At 42.4% G+C, this 17030-nt stretch overlaps 1 protein-coding gene across 3 annotated transcripts in view; it reads right to left on the minus strand.

Moving 5' to 3' along the window:
- Positions 1–17030, minus strand: part of KCNH6 (potassium voltage-gated channel subfamily H member 6) — a 108004-nt gene that overhangs the window by 46152 nt on the left and 44822 nt on the right. For 2 of the 3 annotated variants that reach the window (XM_044447306.1, XM_044447305.1), the window contains 3 exons: positions 14193–14302; positions 9371–9680; positions 5440–5648 (listed from right to left, as the gene is read on the minus strand). In XM_044447306.1, coding sequence (XP_044303241.1) covers positions 5440–5648; positions 9371–9680; positions 14193–14302 — 629 coding nt within the window. The remainder of the gene's footprint in view (positions 1–5439; positions 5649–9370; positions 9681–14192; positions 14303–17030) is intronic. The other variant, XM_044447307.1, reaches the window with a different exon arrangement.

The following is a 17030-nucleotide window of genomic DNA, read 5'->3' on the forward strand; positions in this document are numbered from 1 at the left end:
GGCAAGGGGCGGCATAGAAATGTAATAATCATCATCATCATCATCATCATCTCCATAATTTGGCAGGTAGCGACTATGTTTCTGATATGAATGCTGCCTTTGCTATGAATAAGAGACAATTACATGATTGATTATTTTGGAATGATTCTAGGAAGGAGCTGCAATTAAGGTTAGGAAGTCTAAATTTTCTCAGGTGTTTTCTCTTTTGAAACACTACAGAACCAGCTATCTGCCGAGATTGAGGCCATCTTTTTAAGAAATGCTTTTAATGAGCTGAGATTTCAAGTTATGCCAACTGCAGTTCTGGATGGATGGATATCTGCAGATATCTATTTGTGGTCTATATCAGGTGGAAGACATTGTTATTTCCATGTTAATTTACCTTTTGAAGTTACCTAGGGGAGAGATGCTTGAGACTCTTGTCACCATATGGATATAGAAAAAGTTCTTTTGGCAGAAACTACTCTTTTTCTTTTGAGCAATGCTAGTAGTTATGTGACGCATAAAGTTGCTTTGCTTGTTTGCTTCGGCAGCAAAAAAGAATAGGAAGAGAGATTAGACAAATTTTTTATAAACTGCAGTAGGGATACAGAGAGTAATGTTAAAGCTGAATGTGTGACTATAGCATATTTTCATCCACTCATATAATTGTATGAAATTATTGAAATGTTGGTATTTTGCTGTATACTTGTTCATATCTGATGTATTTGTCATGGCCTAGTGCAATCAGCATGGGAGCTTGAGTTTCTTCACTGTGCTTTCTAGGCAGCAAGGCACCCGCCCTCCCTTGGAGGGGTGATCACCCCCTTCCCCAGTGCGTTTTCCCTCCTTGCTGGCCTGTACAAGCCAGGAGCGGCAAGGGCCCAGCATGGTGGCTGTATGAGCCTGTCTACACACCTCCAGGAGTTGTACCAGCTGAAACTCATCCAACAAAACTGGACCAGGCTGTGCACTAGATACTTCACCTGATCCAACTGCTATAATTTTGGAGTTCAAATGTTGTCAGATGCAAGGTATTTTGTCCTAGAAGTGCCAGGCAAATACATTTAAGCACATCTCAGATGGATCTAGAATGCCTTGGGGCTAGGGTGTAATAGACCCCAGACAACCTTAAAAAACTATTTTCTGCCTTGGTGCCCTCTCTGACCCTGAGTATGTCTGATTATAGGCACATGTCCAAATTAAACTGCATGTACTAGAAGTTTTCTCCATCTGCACTCAAGATGTCTGAAATAAATAAGCATTCAAGATTTAGCATTATTGATTTGTTTCAGACCTTTATATTCAAAGAACAGGAAGCTGCCAGTCTCTCCAGTAAACCACTTGAGCATGATTTGTATGGCTATGCCTTTGGGGATTTCTAAGAAATATTCTAGCTTCATAATTGCCAGACACTGGTGACCAGATCCTTAGAGATCCAGTAATAATGCAAAAGCACCAAATTTACACAGCCCCCAAATATCTGACTGTCCAGTATTCAAACTTTTTAAACAATCAACAATTGGCAAGAATGGGACAGAGACACCTAAGAAATCTTTGCTAACTAAAATCAAAGCGAACGTACTCTTCCTTAAGTAGATTGCTTATTTATAGCATGCTAATGACTGACAGGGATTATGTGTATGTCATACAAAGCTCATTCCTGAGCTGCATAAACAAACAAGGCACCTGGGAGGATTGCGTGGCATGGCTTACAGAGTAAACCATGATATGTCAATGCTCATCCTTGGGACTGCATTAAATACTCTGAGGAAGAGCAGGTTCGCCAAATCCTTGTCCTGACTTCTTGGAAGATGGGACTTCCTGGTTAGCATCTGAAGAAGTGTCACTTCTTTCACATGTGATCAATTACTGCTAGCCGCAAGGGCACTCCAGCTATTGGTCACAATAAGCAAGCTCTCATGATCTAGGAAGCGTGTACTGAAAGTTCTGCATGTTCCCCCAAGCTGAACAAAATGCCACTTTGATATGCTAGTCTTTTTCACTCCTCAGTGCTAAAAAAAGTGTGGAACAAACAGAGGAATTTTCAGAGTTAACATTGGAAGGCTGTGCCCAGTACCATTTGCCCACCCAGCATTTTTACTAAGGTTCAGCTCCAACATTTCTCATTAGGAGAGAAAGATGAAAATAAAATTAACTCAGCCACCCCAGGAAAGCAGCAGAACTGAATTCTGGCACATTGTGGCAGCTCCTTATCCTACAAGGAATGTTTACCAAACATGCAGGAAATCTGGCATGGAAAATTAAGAATGCCCTGATCTGAAAAGCATATACCAAGCTTCTGTTATAGGGCTTTTAAAGATGGCCTTCCTTTCTGTAACCTCATTTCCTGCTGACCAACCATGGTTTTAATGTTAACTTGGTTTTAATATATTGTTTTTATTCTTTTATCTGTTATAGCATTTGCTGTTCACTGCTCTGGAATCTGCATGGAAATGGAGCAGTATGCAAATACAAGGAAGGAGGGAAGGAAGGAGGGACGGAGGGAGGGAACCTGCTGAAGAAAGCAGAACTTTAGTCATAGCCCTCCTCCCCACATCTCTCCTTGAATAACTCACCGGCTTCAGCTTGAGCTTCAGACTCATTTCTATTGCTGTGGTGAAAGTGGACACTGCCTGTGTGAGCTCAGGGCATGAGACTCTGGAAGGGGAGGGGGAGGCGTGTGGAGCAGAGCTCCCCAGCGCAGACTCTGGACTGCTTACATCACTCCCCAGAATGGTGGGGAAGGGCTGTGCTCCCACTCAGTCTCCCTGGATTGCACCGTGGGGAATGGGGCAGGGTAGCCCGTACTCTTGGAGATCCTCTGAATACTGCAGCTTTGTCTCCTCTTTTCCACCACAGACATGCATTCACCTGAGATCCCAAAGTCCAGTGCATGGTTGCATGCAAGGTAACTCGTTTCCTCCATAGAGGAATATTTCTGGGAAAAGATTGTTACACTGGAATGAAACAAACTCATGCCTTTTTCAAAAAAGATCCACAGGCAGACCTACAAACTAAAACTCACTTGTGCTTATTCCATTTTTTCATTGCACACTGTTAAGTGTGTTTTGCTCACGTGTGTGTGTTAGCATTCCAGAAAGCAAATCAAATGCAGAAGAGGAGGCAAATCCAGGAAGAGTCTGAGTACCGGAGATGGGGCCAGGAAATAGTACTTGTTTGGTCTCATCCATGGCTGCTGTTTCTTGTGCTGTTGCCTCTAATAATTACCTCCCTCTTCTAGGCTCTACCCTTCCATTTCCAGTTAAACCTGAAAGCATCACAGTTTCTGTTAGATACAATCCACATACGTATATCCTCAGGGAAGCATGTATTGTTGTGAGTGGGTCCATTCTCTCTTTTCCTTCTGTTTCTCAAACTCAGGAAGAACCCTTTGAAGTACATTTCTTTTATTGAAAATTAACAGAGTAATTTGAATAGTCTTTTATTAAGCTGAGAAAGGAGCCATCCTTTTCAGTAGAGCATCTGATTCCACCCTCAGGGCAGATCTTGCTGCTGGAGGACTAGAGGGCACAAACACCAGGGCCCCTCTAAGTGGGCTTTGTGCTTCTCCCCTTGTCTCTGCTCCCCTTCCACGTTCAAAACCCTTCCGCCCATTCCGAGGCAGCTGGAGAAACTACACTCCGTAACCTTGAAGCTGAGAGCTGCTGCTCTCCCGCTTGCTCCTCTGCCTCCTCCTCAAAATCAGACGAATCTATCTGAACAGTCAGTGATGAGCAAGAGACAGGCCCACTCCCTCCATGTATCCACTGGCGTGTGCAAAACTGGCCCTTTGATATGCCAGCCCACGTGTTATTTTTAATATGGAAGTGTGCCAAAAGCAGAAGCCAGCATATGTTGCCAGCTTAGCACTGATGTTGCTTGCCTCTGCCACATACTCAAATGTTGTTTGAACAGGGTCTTCCTTTTAAAAAATGTCAAAAGCACTTGTGTAATAGTAGGTACTTCACACAGTTTCCCCTTCACCTGTGCTCCTTGCTAAAAGGCAAGACACTAATTGCTTCTCAGCCTTTTGGCTAAGATCAAGTGTGTAAAGGCAAGACACTTGGCTACACACAATTTGGGATACGGCATCTCACAAACACCTAAGTTTATCAACATGATTTGAATATTATATTACATCATATCCTTGGCCAAGGTTTGGGAAGTCAGAGAAATCTGCCATCGATTCGGAGTCTGGATTGCCATGAATTTGATCTGCATTCTGCAGCATATTAACTTTTCTGAATCATGTGGATTCCATAGACCTGAAGTCTGGCTTTTGACTTTGGGGGAAGGAGAATTTGTTCTAATTCACATTAGTCATAAAGCATGCCCATTCAAATGCCCATTAGTTAAGACGCTTTAACACTAATTCACATTAACTGATGTGCAGATGAACATTAGCTCTAACGCAAATTAGTGCAAGAGAACAAAATTCTGGTTAACCTTCCCCACATCCTATCAGTGAGCAGCTCAAGGAATGAAGGACACTGGAGAATCTGTGAGATGCAGACAGCATGGATGGTTAAATCCCTCCTATGGATTTAACCATCCATGCATCCCTAATCAAGGTACAGGGACTTGGAGCCTCTTCCTAGAACCTTTGTCACCTGGCAAAAGTTTACTGCGAGATGACTGTGGCAAATCCACAACAGCAGAGCACTCTCGGACTCTGCCCTATCTGGGTGGCCTTCAGCAATGACCTGTCAGCGCCAATCCCGTCACCTCCAGCCAGCTAATGACCCAGTATTGACAAACTTGTGTCGCTACTGATTAAGCGTCAATCCTGTTGCCTAGCAGCAGCTCCTATGTAGCAACTGTTTATGTCCTCCCTGCTCCCTGACACCAACACATGCAATTCTAAGTAAATGTACTGAGGGAGCCCCAGGCCCCGAAGGTTATTCCAAAGAATTGTCTATGGGGTGGGAGTCTGCCTGCCCAGCAAGCTTAGGACCAGCCCGATGAACTCAAAAGGGTGAAAAACCCACCAGGCTACGGGTGCTCCTACAGAGGCTAAAAGTCCATTCAGTCCAGCCTTGTGCTCCAACAGTGGCCAGACAAATGCCTCCCAGAAGCCCAAAAACAAGGTAAGATGGATTAAGCCCACCCCAGTAATTATACGCATAGCATTTGGCATTTAGGGATGCACTGTCTGAACAGAGTTTTTCTTAAGCTGCCATTACAATGGAAAAATCCATTCTCCATGAATTTGCCCAGCTGGTGGTGGAGCCACCTAAGCCAGTGGCCCTCCTGGGCTCTCATGCTGCTATACATGGGCCAAAGATCTGGACAAGAGACTAATATCAGTCTGCCATCATTAAGCATATGTTTGTTCCAGCATTTCTTCTTGCATTTTATTTTGTCTCATTTTGCTTTCCTCAGCCCCCATCATAGTAGTAATCCATCTTCAACTCCTTTATTCCAACTCTGGTATCAAAATATTGAAGATCGACATACCTGTGTGACCTTTTCGGTTACATTCTGTGTGCGTTCGGTCACCTTATGTGGTGCAATGATCTCAATCTCGGTGGTAGAAGCTGACCGGTGTTTCTCTAGGTTGAATTCCACGAAATTGAGGGTGAATTGTGGAATCTGACTGATTGTCCTGTACTTCATGAGGTCCGAGTCTGATGTGAAATTTTGACTGGGCTTGACTTGGGTGGACTCTGAAGGAAAAAGACAATTGAAAGTTGATCTAGTTACATGTCAGCAAGATTCACAATTGATCATATCATCGTCTAGAACTCCAGATATACGTGAAATCAGAATAAGCTCCTTAGCACTGCAAAGGGGAGAAGATTACTGGGAGAACAAGGCAGTGAAATTAAACATATAAAATAATCTGATTTTAGTTTACTGGTATGCTTTCAGCTAAGGGACATGGATGTCATTATATGAGACTGTAAGCTCTGAAATAAGGTAAATAGGTGCTCAAATTAACAAAACAGTTGAAGAACACAACACTTCAAGCCTCCATTACATTTACAGTTGCAAATATTTGTTTATTTAAATGATTTGGTAGGCTGCCTTTGAGGGTAAAAAGGCAACTTCCAAAAAACAAACCGAAGACAACTGAAAACCTGATCCAGTAATAATAACAATACCCAGCTCAGAAAGAAGCCAAGAAAAATGAAATCAGCCCACTTAAACCCAGTGAAAATCTGTGGGACCGTTTATTATGACATATATTTTTGTGAATTATAGTAGAGTTTAAGCTTATGTTGGAATAACAGCACAATCTAATGCAACTGCCTATAACCCTCTGAACTCCAAGGGTTTGGGCATCCTACAGAGGGCAGAAGTAGCACACAGGCACTTGGGCTGTCCCCCAAAGCACCTGGACAGCCAATGCCAGCTGCTTATGTTGTTTTGCCCCAGGGCATGAGGAGAGGAGGCCGAGATGCCACCAGAGAGGGGGCATGCTGATGGCTCCTGCCTCCTCCCCTCCCTCTCTTGGAGCAAGTTTCCAAGGGCAGTGCTGGAATGCTGCATTGTGTCTGGTGGCTGTAAGAGTGTGCCCTAAACCTGCTAGACTTTAAGGAGCTACGAAGATCTTACTGGTTTTGCTTCAACAAACTAACATGGCTATCCCTCTGGAAATTAAAACCAACAGCAACCCAAAGCCTCCTATCATAAAACCATGTAAAACAAGTGAGTGTTTAAGGGTTTTCTAATGGAATCCAAATGGGAAAGTGAACTTTGTAACACTAGAACTCTGAAATATTTGTAGTCTAGAATATCCCTGATGTGTTTACAAACCATGCCTATTATTTCCCCAATTTAGAATAATAGAATAGTAGAGTTAGAAGGGACCCAAGGCCATCAGGTCCAACACCCTGCTCAGGGCATGGCTGCAAGTTAAACTATCCCTTTCGGATGGCTGTCCAGTTGCATTTTGAATGCCTCTGCCATGGGACAGCAGACAACCTCCCCAGGTCATTGGTTCCATTGTTGTGCTGCTCAAACGGTCAGCAGGTTCTTCCAGAAGTTCAGTTGGAACCTGGAACCTGAGCCCGTTATTCCATGTCCTGCACTCTGGGATGATTGAGAAGAGATTCTGCCCTTCCTCTTTGTGACAATCTTTCACGTATTTGAAGAATGCTATCGTATCTCCCGTCCAGTCTTCTCTTCCTAAGGCTAAACAGGCTCAGTTCTTTCAACCTCTCCACACAGGGCTTTGTTGCCAGTCCCCTGAACATCCTGGTTAACCTCCTCTAAACCCTTTCCACCTTGTCTGCATCTTTCTTAAAGTGTGGTGTCCAGAACTGGATACAGTGCTCCAGATAAGGCCTAGCAAGTGCTGAATAGAGGGGAACTTCACATGATTTGGAAGTCATACTTCTATTAATGCAGCCTAAAATAGCATTTGCTCTTTTTGCAGCCTCATCACCTTGCTGACTCATTTTCAGCTTGTGAATTCCAAGAGCCTTCTCACTTGCAATATTGTTCAGCCAAGTATCCCCATCGTGTAACAATGCATTTGGTTTCTTTTTCCTATGTGCAGAACTTGGCATTTGTCCCTATTGAATTTCATTCTGTTGTTTTCAGCCCTCCAGCCTATCAAGAACACCTGGAATCTTGTTTGTTTTCCAGAATATTAGCTAGTCCACCCAGTTTTGTGTCATCTGCCAATTTGGTGAGTGCACTTCCTCATCCAAATCATTAATAAAAATGTCAAAGAGCACTGGATGCAACAATGAACCCTGCACTACCCCAGTGTTACTTCTCCCCAGAACGTCTTTCCAATTTGTGCCTTGTAGCTTCATGATCTTTTTTGATCCTTCGTTTCTTTTCTATTAGCTTCATTCAGAGTGCCATACCACAGGACCAGGGAGTTGCCTTTAAGTGGCATGATTCATGAAGGCTTCTTTCCTAGCCCTACCAGGAAAAGCTGGGGATTGAACCTAGGAACTTCTGTATACAAAGCATGCGCTTTACTGCTCAGCTGAATCCCCTCCAATCCCCTCTCTCCAGGATCAGAATGCTGGTCAGACTCCGGGCAGAGAAGCAGCAATGGTTTCTTGGTCTCCCTTAAGAGCAAGTGTTCTTAGTACTCTTCTGTACTCCCTGTCACTGGCAACCATCTCTTTTACCACTTTTTAATCGACCCAGAATAGAAATATTTTTCCTGACCAGACTCAACTTGCTCTTCTGCACTGAGCTGCTCAGTTTTCAGTACTGCCTATAATGCTCTTTGCTTGCCACCCTGCTGCAGCTGTATCAGCCTCGTCATCTGCCTTATTGCTTTTCTCCATGGCTACGGGATGCATGTCCAGCTTCTTCCTTGTGTCTAGAATAGCCTCCCACTCTGAAGGCCTATTGCTTCCTGCAAAGCTTTTCCTGAACAACATCCAGACTCCCTTCAGCTTCTCCCGTCTCCTGTTTTCTTTCCACTAGCCACAGCAAAGTCTTTCCTATCTTGTTTTACTGAACAGTGGTAGAGGGCAGCTACCCAACATTCCCAGTAGCTTTTGAAAATATTTTAAACACCTGACTGGACTTGTAAATCAACGATTTGTTAGAACCATCACAGACCTGGATATTCTTTCCTACCCCTTTCTACTCCAGTTTAATGCAGTCTTCTGTATTGTTCATGCTGCAGGGTTAATAACTTTCCTTTCTAGGTTACATCATTTTAGTTATATCACAGACTGAAGTGCTAGCAATATTCATAGATGTTATTTGGTCCCTCAGTTTCTCCTGCAGTGGGGAAGTCCAGTTAGTATTTTAACAAAGCATTGTTTGTTTGCTCTTTAGGGCTGTGTAAGATTTAAAGTAAGGGTCACTCTTAATCCATGTGTCTGGTTTTGGTAACTTGTGTCAGATTGGGCACATGGTTTATTCAGATACTATGGTTCCTGCCAAAAATTTGTCCCACTGTTGTATATGGATGGGGCAGAAGAGACAAACAGCTGGAAGTCAGGGCTTTCCTTCTGCGTCTGTCCACTTCGCCTGTCCTCCCACTGGGAAGGGCATGTCTTTTCCCTGTGTACTTCTTGCCTCTTTCTGTGTGGAAGGCACAGGGAAGGCAGTAGAAAAGGGGAACTGAACTCTGAATTGGCTTTGGTGTTTGGTCTGGTTCTTTACCTATAATTAATCCAGTTTAGGTAATAACTGATAATTCCTGGTAGAAAGAGGTTCTTCTTCTTCTTCTTTTGTTGTTGTTTCTATTCACCATATTCAGAAATCCCCTTGCTCAAGAAATAAATACTTAAATGTTATGCAGAGTGATACTTATGCTGTTCACTAATCTGGGAGGGGGCACACTATGCCTTGGCATAACTACATTCTGCAAGCATGATTACAATAAAGAAGTGCACACAATCAGCAGCACCAATCCAATGGCACAGAGCTGTTAGCTTAAGTACTATACATGCTTTCCCCCTACCTGAGTTTGCCCTCCTTTCCCTGAATTTTCTCTGGAACTCAGCCTCCAAATTCTCCAGTGAGGAGACCTGGCAGAGGCTATGGAAGCTGCCCCCAGGCAGGATCTGGCCCAAGCTCCTGCCAGGGAATGACCCTCGAGGCCCTAGGGAAGGCAGCTCTTGCGCTGGGGGTGAATGGTGTGCTTCAGTGGCAGGTGCGGTCTCCAGGCTTGACCTCCTCTCCTTCCCAAGGAGTGCTTCAGTTTCGGTTTGGGCACAGTTATCTGCAGGCAGCATCTTCAACTCCCTCAGTTTTAAGGAGTCCCCTCCAGGCTTGAAGACAGCCAGGAAGAAAGTGTTGTATTAAGAGGTGCTCTTTACTGTTCAAAGCATCAGAAGAGAGGAGCAAAAAGGAAGGGGGAAGGAGAAGGGGCCGGGGAGCATTGCCATGGCCATGGGTTGACAACCATATTAGCAATTCTTTGCAGAATACTTCATTCTCAGGGTCTCATGCCCTCTTGTTGTCAGTTGCTTTTTCACTTACATAATTACATTTTCATGGAAACCTAATGCTTTTGATTTATATAATGCTTTAAAATACTGAATATATTTCTCAACCATTCTTCCAGTTATCCTTGCAACAGCCCTCTGCATATGATGACCCTCTGCATACCTGCTCTAAAGATACAGAGCGAAGGTGGTAAAATAGTGGCTTACTAGAGGCTACCTAATGATTTCATGTTAGAAGTGAGATTTGAACCAGAACGTCTTAGGTCATTCTCTTAATTGGTACATAGCCGTGGATTAGATCCAGACTAAGTTAGTCATACTTAGATCACTTTGTATAAATAGATACAAGTATAGCTGCACCTAATGAGTGTTTGTGATATGTGAATACACCTAGGATACACCAAATTTTAAGTGGTTTGTAAGAGTCAACTAATTCTGGGTTTATAAATATAAAGCAGCCAAGATGTGGCTATTTTTCAAAAGCCAATGCCTTGAAAGAGGTCAGGTATTTGCTTAGAATATAGCATATTTTGGGGCTTTGTGAGCTGCAAACATATGCCTGACAAAAGGCAAAATAGTTAAATGGGGTGGGGGTGTTGGTCCTACAGAATACATCAAAATGCAGCACCCATTGTAGCAAGACACATATGGGCTAGTATGAGGTTGTGAGATCTTGCAACATTCTGTAGCAGTTTGGCCATGCAGCAGAATGGAACCTTTTCATAGCAGTATCATTCAGTAATGAATATGGTAGGCTGGATGCAAGTGCAAGGTGCAAGGACCCTGTTAAGTGGAGTGAATTGTGGTTTGTGGGGGAAGAGAAATTCCCCCAAATTGTCCAGAGCCTACTTCTGTGAGCTGAGCTCTTCCACCCATGGAAAGAAGGTTCTGGATCCAATCCACTGAGTCACAGCAGAATGACAACCATGGGGAAATCACGCAGTGGTGCTGGTTGCACGCTGCTCGTCTCTTGACTGGCTATAATCAGTGCTCCAGGCACTGTGGGACAGGCCCAGAACCAAAGTGGGTTGAGAAGGCAAGCAACTCTCCAGCAAGCAATTTATTTCTTTGTTTTTAGCTGCAGTACATGGAAATTGACTGCTAGGGAAGAGACTACTTCCACCTGAATCCAAGCCTGTGGTGGGATGTCTTAAAGCAGGGACCATGTCACAGAAGTCCTGCCATTGCTAATTCCTTTAGAATTATTAGGAGGACTATGCAAGAAATATACATATTAAAGGAATGTGCATAATAAATACATATTAAATGCCACAGATTTTACAATTTTATTACATGTGATCCAACCATTTCCTCAAGGGAGTTAACAATGCTTTGCAGAGTTTATCTGTGACAACCAAATATTAATGCTGAATTGCTATATTAGGGTTTTCAATACTGAGATCTTTTTTGAACTATCCTAACAGGTATAAACTCTATTTTTTTCTATTGGAAGCTTCCTTGCCTAAATCAGTATAATAATTATGTTAAATATATTTCATGGCTAAGAAAGCATTTAAAAAGAAAGAAAATGTCAAAGCAAGAGGAACTACAGGATGTAGTAAGTGCACATTTGTCTGTATACACACAAAGAAATGTCCTTTTATACACTAAAATATTGTTTAAACAGTTCAAAACTGCTGAGGGCCATGTGCCATTTGGCTTTGAAATGAGCCAAAAGCACACATGACAGTCACATCAATAACTGGCGTCTCATCACTAATAGGTGCAGCAGTGATGATCACAATTCTGAGGAACAGTTTTGACTATGGAAGTACAAATGGAAGTGATAAGAAAACTCGCAAAATTAGTTTCCATAGTAATAGTTTATTTCCATAAACCAAAATTAGTTTCCATACCTTCCATAGTAGTAACAACTTTCCAGAAATTTGCAGGTTACTCTGTAGAGTCATTGCCTGTATATATTTTGTCTCATACTGGTATTCCATACTTACCACTGTTGATGCTGAAGAGAACTGCTAGTAATTACTGAGCACAGAGGAAAGTACAGAGAGGAAGCACATCTCTGTCTCCACAATTTGTTTTCTGAGTGATGAACTATGTGCCTTGAAAATATCTTAGGTTGACCTCACAAAGTATGATAGAAAAAATTTGTATTCTTTCTACTGTCCCCAAGAGCTAGGTTCTGGAATTGGTAGTGGTTCTACCCTTTGGTTTAAAATTCTTCTAAATGTATGTCATTCCTTGTTGTTTCAAACATACAGTGCATGTTTCTCACCAACTTTGGGAATCCTTTGGCTTTTAATTCCAGCTAGGGAGCACCCAGAATCTGCACCAGAATTTCTCACTTCATACCACAGATAGCAAATTGATGTGAAAATATCACACTTTCTATCTCTTCCTAGGATAAATTCACTTTCCCTCTAAATGTCATTGTTCCATCCCCCCAAAAGCTGCTCAATCCCTACCCTTTCACAAAAAGTGACCTTATTTTGATTTCATAACTTGCTTTTCTTTTACAGGACTTGTTGCCATTAATGTGAAAGAGGTCTCAGGATCCTGGGAAATTGTAGCCATTACTAGATCAGCAGCAATCACCCAAGTATAATCTGATATTTTAGTAATACAGCATGACTGGCTTCATACAACATGCTAAGCCATGAGGCCATGATGGAGTAATGTGTTGACTTGACTGACTCTCCCACCACCCACCCCCAGTGGATTCTTTGAGGCTATAAAAACATTCCAAGGGTTATGGCTTGTTGAATGATTTTGTAGGCACTCCTAGACTTGTGTCATCCAACCTGGATAACACAAAGCCCAGGTGAAGCCCTGGACAGGCATGACAGAAGGTCTGGCCCAGAAGTTCTGATGTCAGCTGCTTAGAGTGCCCGAGCGGCACTTCGGACAGCGGTCACTGGCTTCCCTCCTGCTGCCCAGCACCTTGCCACCTCCTTTCCAGCCAGTAGTACTACTTCAGTGAGGCATTTGTTTTAGATTTTTCTCTTTGCCTAGAAATATTTTCAGTGACTTCTGCCACTGTACTTTCAAGTATATTATCCTGGTTTGGAAAAAACTGACTCCTCAAAGGCATACTTTCTCTCAGTACAATTAAAGGTCTATGACTATGATTGCTCATAGTTTTCTTTCTTTGCTTTTTAATTAATAATAACCACTGGAACTCAAAAGTTAGATCCAGTTCACAGTACCAGGAGAGGGTTTTTTAATCATCACTTCCCCAATGCACCATTTTCTGGTTTGAAATCATACATAAAACCAGAGTTGTTATTTTACTTTATGGAGCTAACAGCAGTTGCATATGAGTCTTCTCATGTTTGTGATTCACTTTCTCTCTCCTCTTGGCTTTAAATGCAGAACCTGATGACAGATAACCAATATACTGTCTTGTTTGGTCTGGCAATTAAAAATAGTGCAGTGGCCTTGAGCATATTCTACTGCCCTCTAATGGCTAGGTTTGGAACTGTTTTAAAGCATGAATGTTTCTGTCTGAGGCTTTCATACTGCCATTGCACTGCCTCTGTCACAGAATTATAGCAGTGGAGGGGAAGAACAGAGATGTCCTCACCTTCCACTCACAATTCTCCAGTGTTTTCTGAGTGCAATCAATCAATCAATCAATCAAATGGATCAAAAGAGTTGCTACGCAATACCTTCTGTGTGGTACTACTAGGAACTTTCTGTTTGGAAGTTCTCTAAAGCAAACTGAATACCCCCACATGGTACTACAGACATTTGCTTTAGCTATTGGTCCTGGGTTCCACCCAGAACACTGGGTGTTAGTTATCATTGCATGCCTCAGCTTCCCCTGACAGAGAGCTGATGTGCAGGAGAGGTGATGATGGCAAGTCCTCCACCAGGTGGCCAGTTGCAAAAGAGGGGCACGGTCCTGTACTTGTAATAGTTGTACAGAAGAGAAAATTTCATCTAGTAACTTTTTGATTTCTACACAACTCTTAAAGATGCAGGAGTCCTCTCCTCTTTTGCATCTGGCCACCCCAGCCAACCTGGAGTAAATGATTTCAGGCTTTGTGCTCACTGGATTTTGACTGCTTCTGCTTTTTCAGAAATGGGAACTGTGTGGCCCTCCAGATGTTGCTGGGCTGCAGCTTCATCATCCCTCACCACTGACCTTGTTGACCAGAGCTGATGGGAATTGCAGTTCAGCAATATCTGGCAGACTTGGTATTCCCAATTCTGTAGTATATGGTTCTGGCCTAGGCACAGGGAGATGTTTGCTACTGTCAGATTTGCTGACTGGGCAAGGGACAGTAGGGAAGTAGGGGAACAGAGGAGCAGGGGGTGAGGATGCAAACCAGATAGGCGGGCATATTTTCGTGCAAAGTCTAGGGTGATTACCTTTCCACAGTCAATAGCTACTCCATCAAACTCAGTGGCAGTCAGAGATTTCCATGGAAGTGCCAAACGCTGGAGGGGTGGGAGACTAAGCTTCAAGCTCTTATTTTGACCTTGTTAAAAAAAAAAAGAAACAGAACCAACACCAAACAAAAGCACACAAAATACCAAATGTAACCTGTCTGCAACATGCATCAGCCAAGGGGTGGGGAATGAGACGACAGGAAAGGCAGGAAGGATCAAAGATGGAAACACACACCTAAAGACCACCATGTGCCATTGCATTGTGTTCTAGCAGCTGGTGCTGCCAAGTCAGACCTCAGTAGTAGGCATCTCTGTGTCATGACTCTATCACAGCTTTTCCCAACCTGGTACCTTCCAGATGTGCTACACTGCAACTCCCATAATTCCCAGCCAGCATCATGGGAGCACCAGGTTAGGTAAGGTTGCTGGGCAGTCACAGAAATCCTCGAGAGGCAAATGCTGCTGAGCACCTGAGACACAATATAAAGAAATAACAACAAAAAGGTCATTACAAAATATGAGGAAGAACAAGCAAGGATCAAAACATGAATGGTACCAGGACAGTGAGGGCAGTAAGACAGACAAAAAACAATCATTACCTAAGAAGATTCTGCCCTTTACAGGGGGCAGTTATGTTTAAAAAATCTATAATGTACAAATAAAAGAATGCTATACCTAATCTGGTTTGACAGGTCCTTTAGCGAGGTGAGTTAATTGTTCCAAGGCATGACATCAAACTTGCTGAAACCAAATTTCATTAGAACAGTTTCTGAAATTGTTCGTTACTGTGCCATGTTGAGCTAGGTGGCTACTATTGAAATGTCATCAAGTCCTTCTCAACCCCATCAGAAATTGTACTCCTCAAAGTTATTTGCTTTGTGTTTCTTGACAACTCAGACTTGCTGTGACTATTGTTGAGGACCAAAAATGTCCCTCTTGTGTGTTGACTGACCCTGAGAGAGACGGGCAACATCCACAAGTAGCTGCGTATTTAAAAAGATCTTGATTGTAGATCTTGATTGTATTTAAAAAGGTCTTGATTGTAGGTGAATAGTAACACTATAGAGTTAGCCCATCTCTAGTCAGGACCAGCTGCCACAGTCATCATACACAGTGAATTTATATGTTTAGCTTTTTGTAATGATTAGAAACAGAAAACGTCATAGCAGGAAATGTTCAGTTACTTTCTGTAAATGGTTATCTTCTACAGAAAGTACACTTCATTTTTGAACATCTGAATGTATAGGCTTATCTCTATACATTCTTACCTTCTTCACAGGCACTGGTTTATTTTATATTTTTAACCTCTTGTGTTTGTCTCTCTGATACAACCCTAAGTAACTGACCCTTGTTTGATCATCAGGAAAAAAAAATATTCTTCAGTATAATGTAGTTTCACCAGGTATGGCAAAAAGACCCCTTTCCCTGCATGGTGTTTATATTTTACAAACATGGTTTCAAAAAATTTTTTTTGCCACAAATTAGGCCAGATAGATAGTTGTATGAAGTCACCAATATTGTTACCCAAGTAACATACACATTAATTACATTGCTAGAGGATTTGCAGAAAGTAAACAACATCCTTCAGTTTAGAGGGAGAAAGTCAGATTCTTGGCTGGGAAAGCCGCCATCCATTAGCTCTAGAGCAGCAAGCCTTTCTTCCACCCTTGCCAAAGGTTCTCTTGGTTTTTGAGCTCCCCATGACCTATTTTGGTGTCTGAGTTTGAATGACACAATAAGCCACTCTGGGTTAAATTAATCCCTAGAACAAGCCATGGGTAACTGAGTTTTTGAACCACCTCTTGAAAGAATGCTAGGTTTAGATGCCACATTAACCCACCATGGCTTATAAACTACTGTGGGTTATCATGCCATGCAAACCCCACCAGTGTTTGTTTAAAAATAAACTCTCTCTTTCTTTCTATGTGTATGAGAATGTGTGGAGGAACAGAAGGTGTGAATGAATAGTGTGTGACAAAATGGATGACGAATGATGTCAGTGAATGGGTGTGAAAAGGGGAATAGGTTTGTGTGCACAGATGCATTTGTGTGTGTTTTTCAGAGAAGGGGGAGGATACATGTGTGCCCACTCAACCCTACTGCCAGTTGATAATCCAGCCTTATTCAAAATGCATCTGATTGCATTTCACTGTCTGAACTCTGAGAACTCAAAACAAAACATGACACATGTTTCATTAGCTCCTGTCATTCTTCTTAATTTCTCTTCTCTACTGAAAAGAAACCAACATTTCATGGGGGAGGAGGTGGACACACTAGTGCCCAGTCTCAGTTACTTTAACATCTGTGTTTTTTCTCCATATATTATGGTAAGGACCCTCTATGCCATCCCTATTTTAAAATAACATCTGAATGTGAATCAAGAAGTGACCCTTGCAGACACGTCTTTCCCCTGTTCTGAAGGTCTGTGCATATTCTCCACCCTTTCTAGCCACTCCATATCATTTTTCTTATCATCTGGTTGTCAGTTTTTTTCCACTCAGCCAAAATGCTATGCTATTAACTTATATAGGATTGTTGAAGTGGGCAGGTTGTACTCTCAAGGTCTCCCCCAATACCAAAGATATTTTTTGCTCTGTTTGTACATATCTGCAAATTTCAGTCTTACTGTAAGTCTTGTACATGAACAATATGATTTTGGTTGCAGTTTCACAAGCATGGGAAGACTTGAACTGGTGTTAGGAGGAATAATAACAATTACAACATAATATAATTCAAAAAGGGGGCTGCCATTTCTCCAACTCAATTGTCCCTCAAGTGGTCTATTCCTTGAGTTGTTTTGAACATCACAAAGGTTGA

The sequence above is a fragment of the Varanus komodoensis genome, unplaced genomic scaffold (genome assembly GCF_004798865.1).
Source record: "Varanus komodoensis strain SLA01 unplaced genomic scaffold, ASM479886v1 scaffold51, whole genome shotgun sequence".
Lineage (NCBI taxonomy): Eukaryota > Metazoa > Chordata > Lepidosauria > Squamata > Varanidae > Varanus > Varanus komodoensis.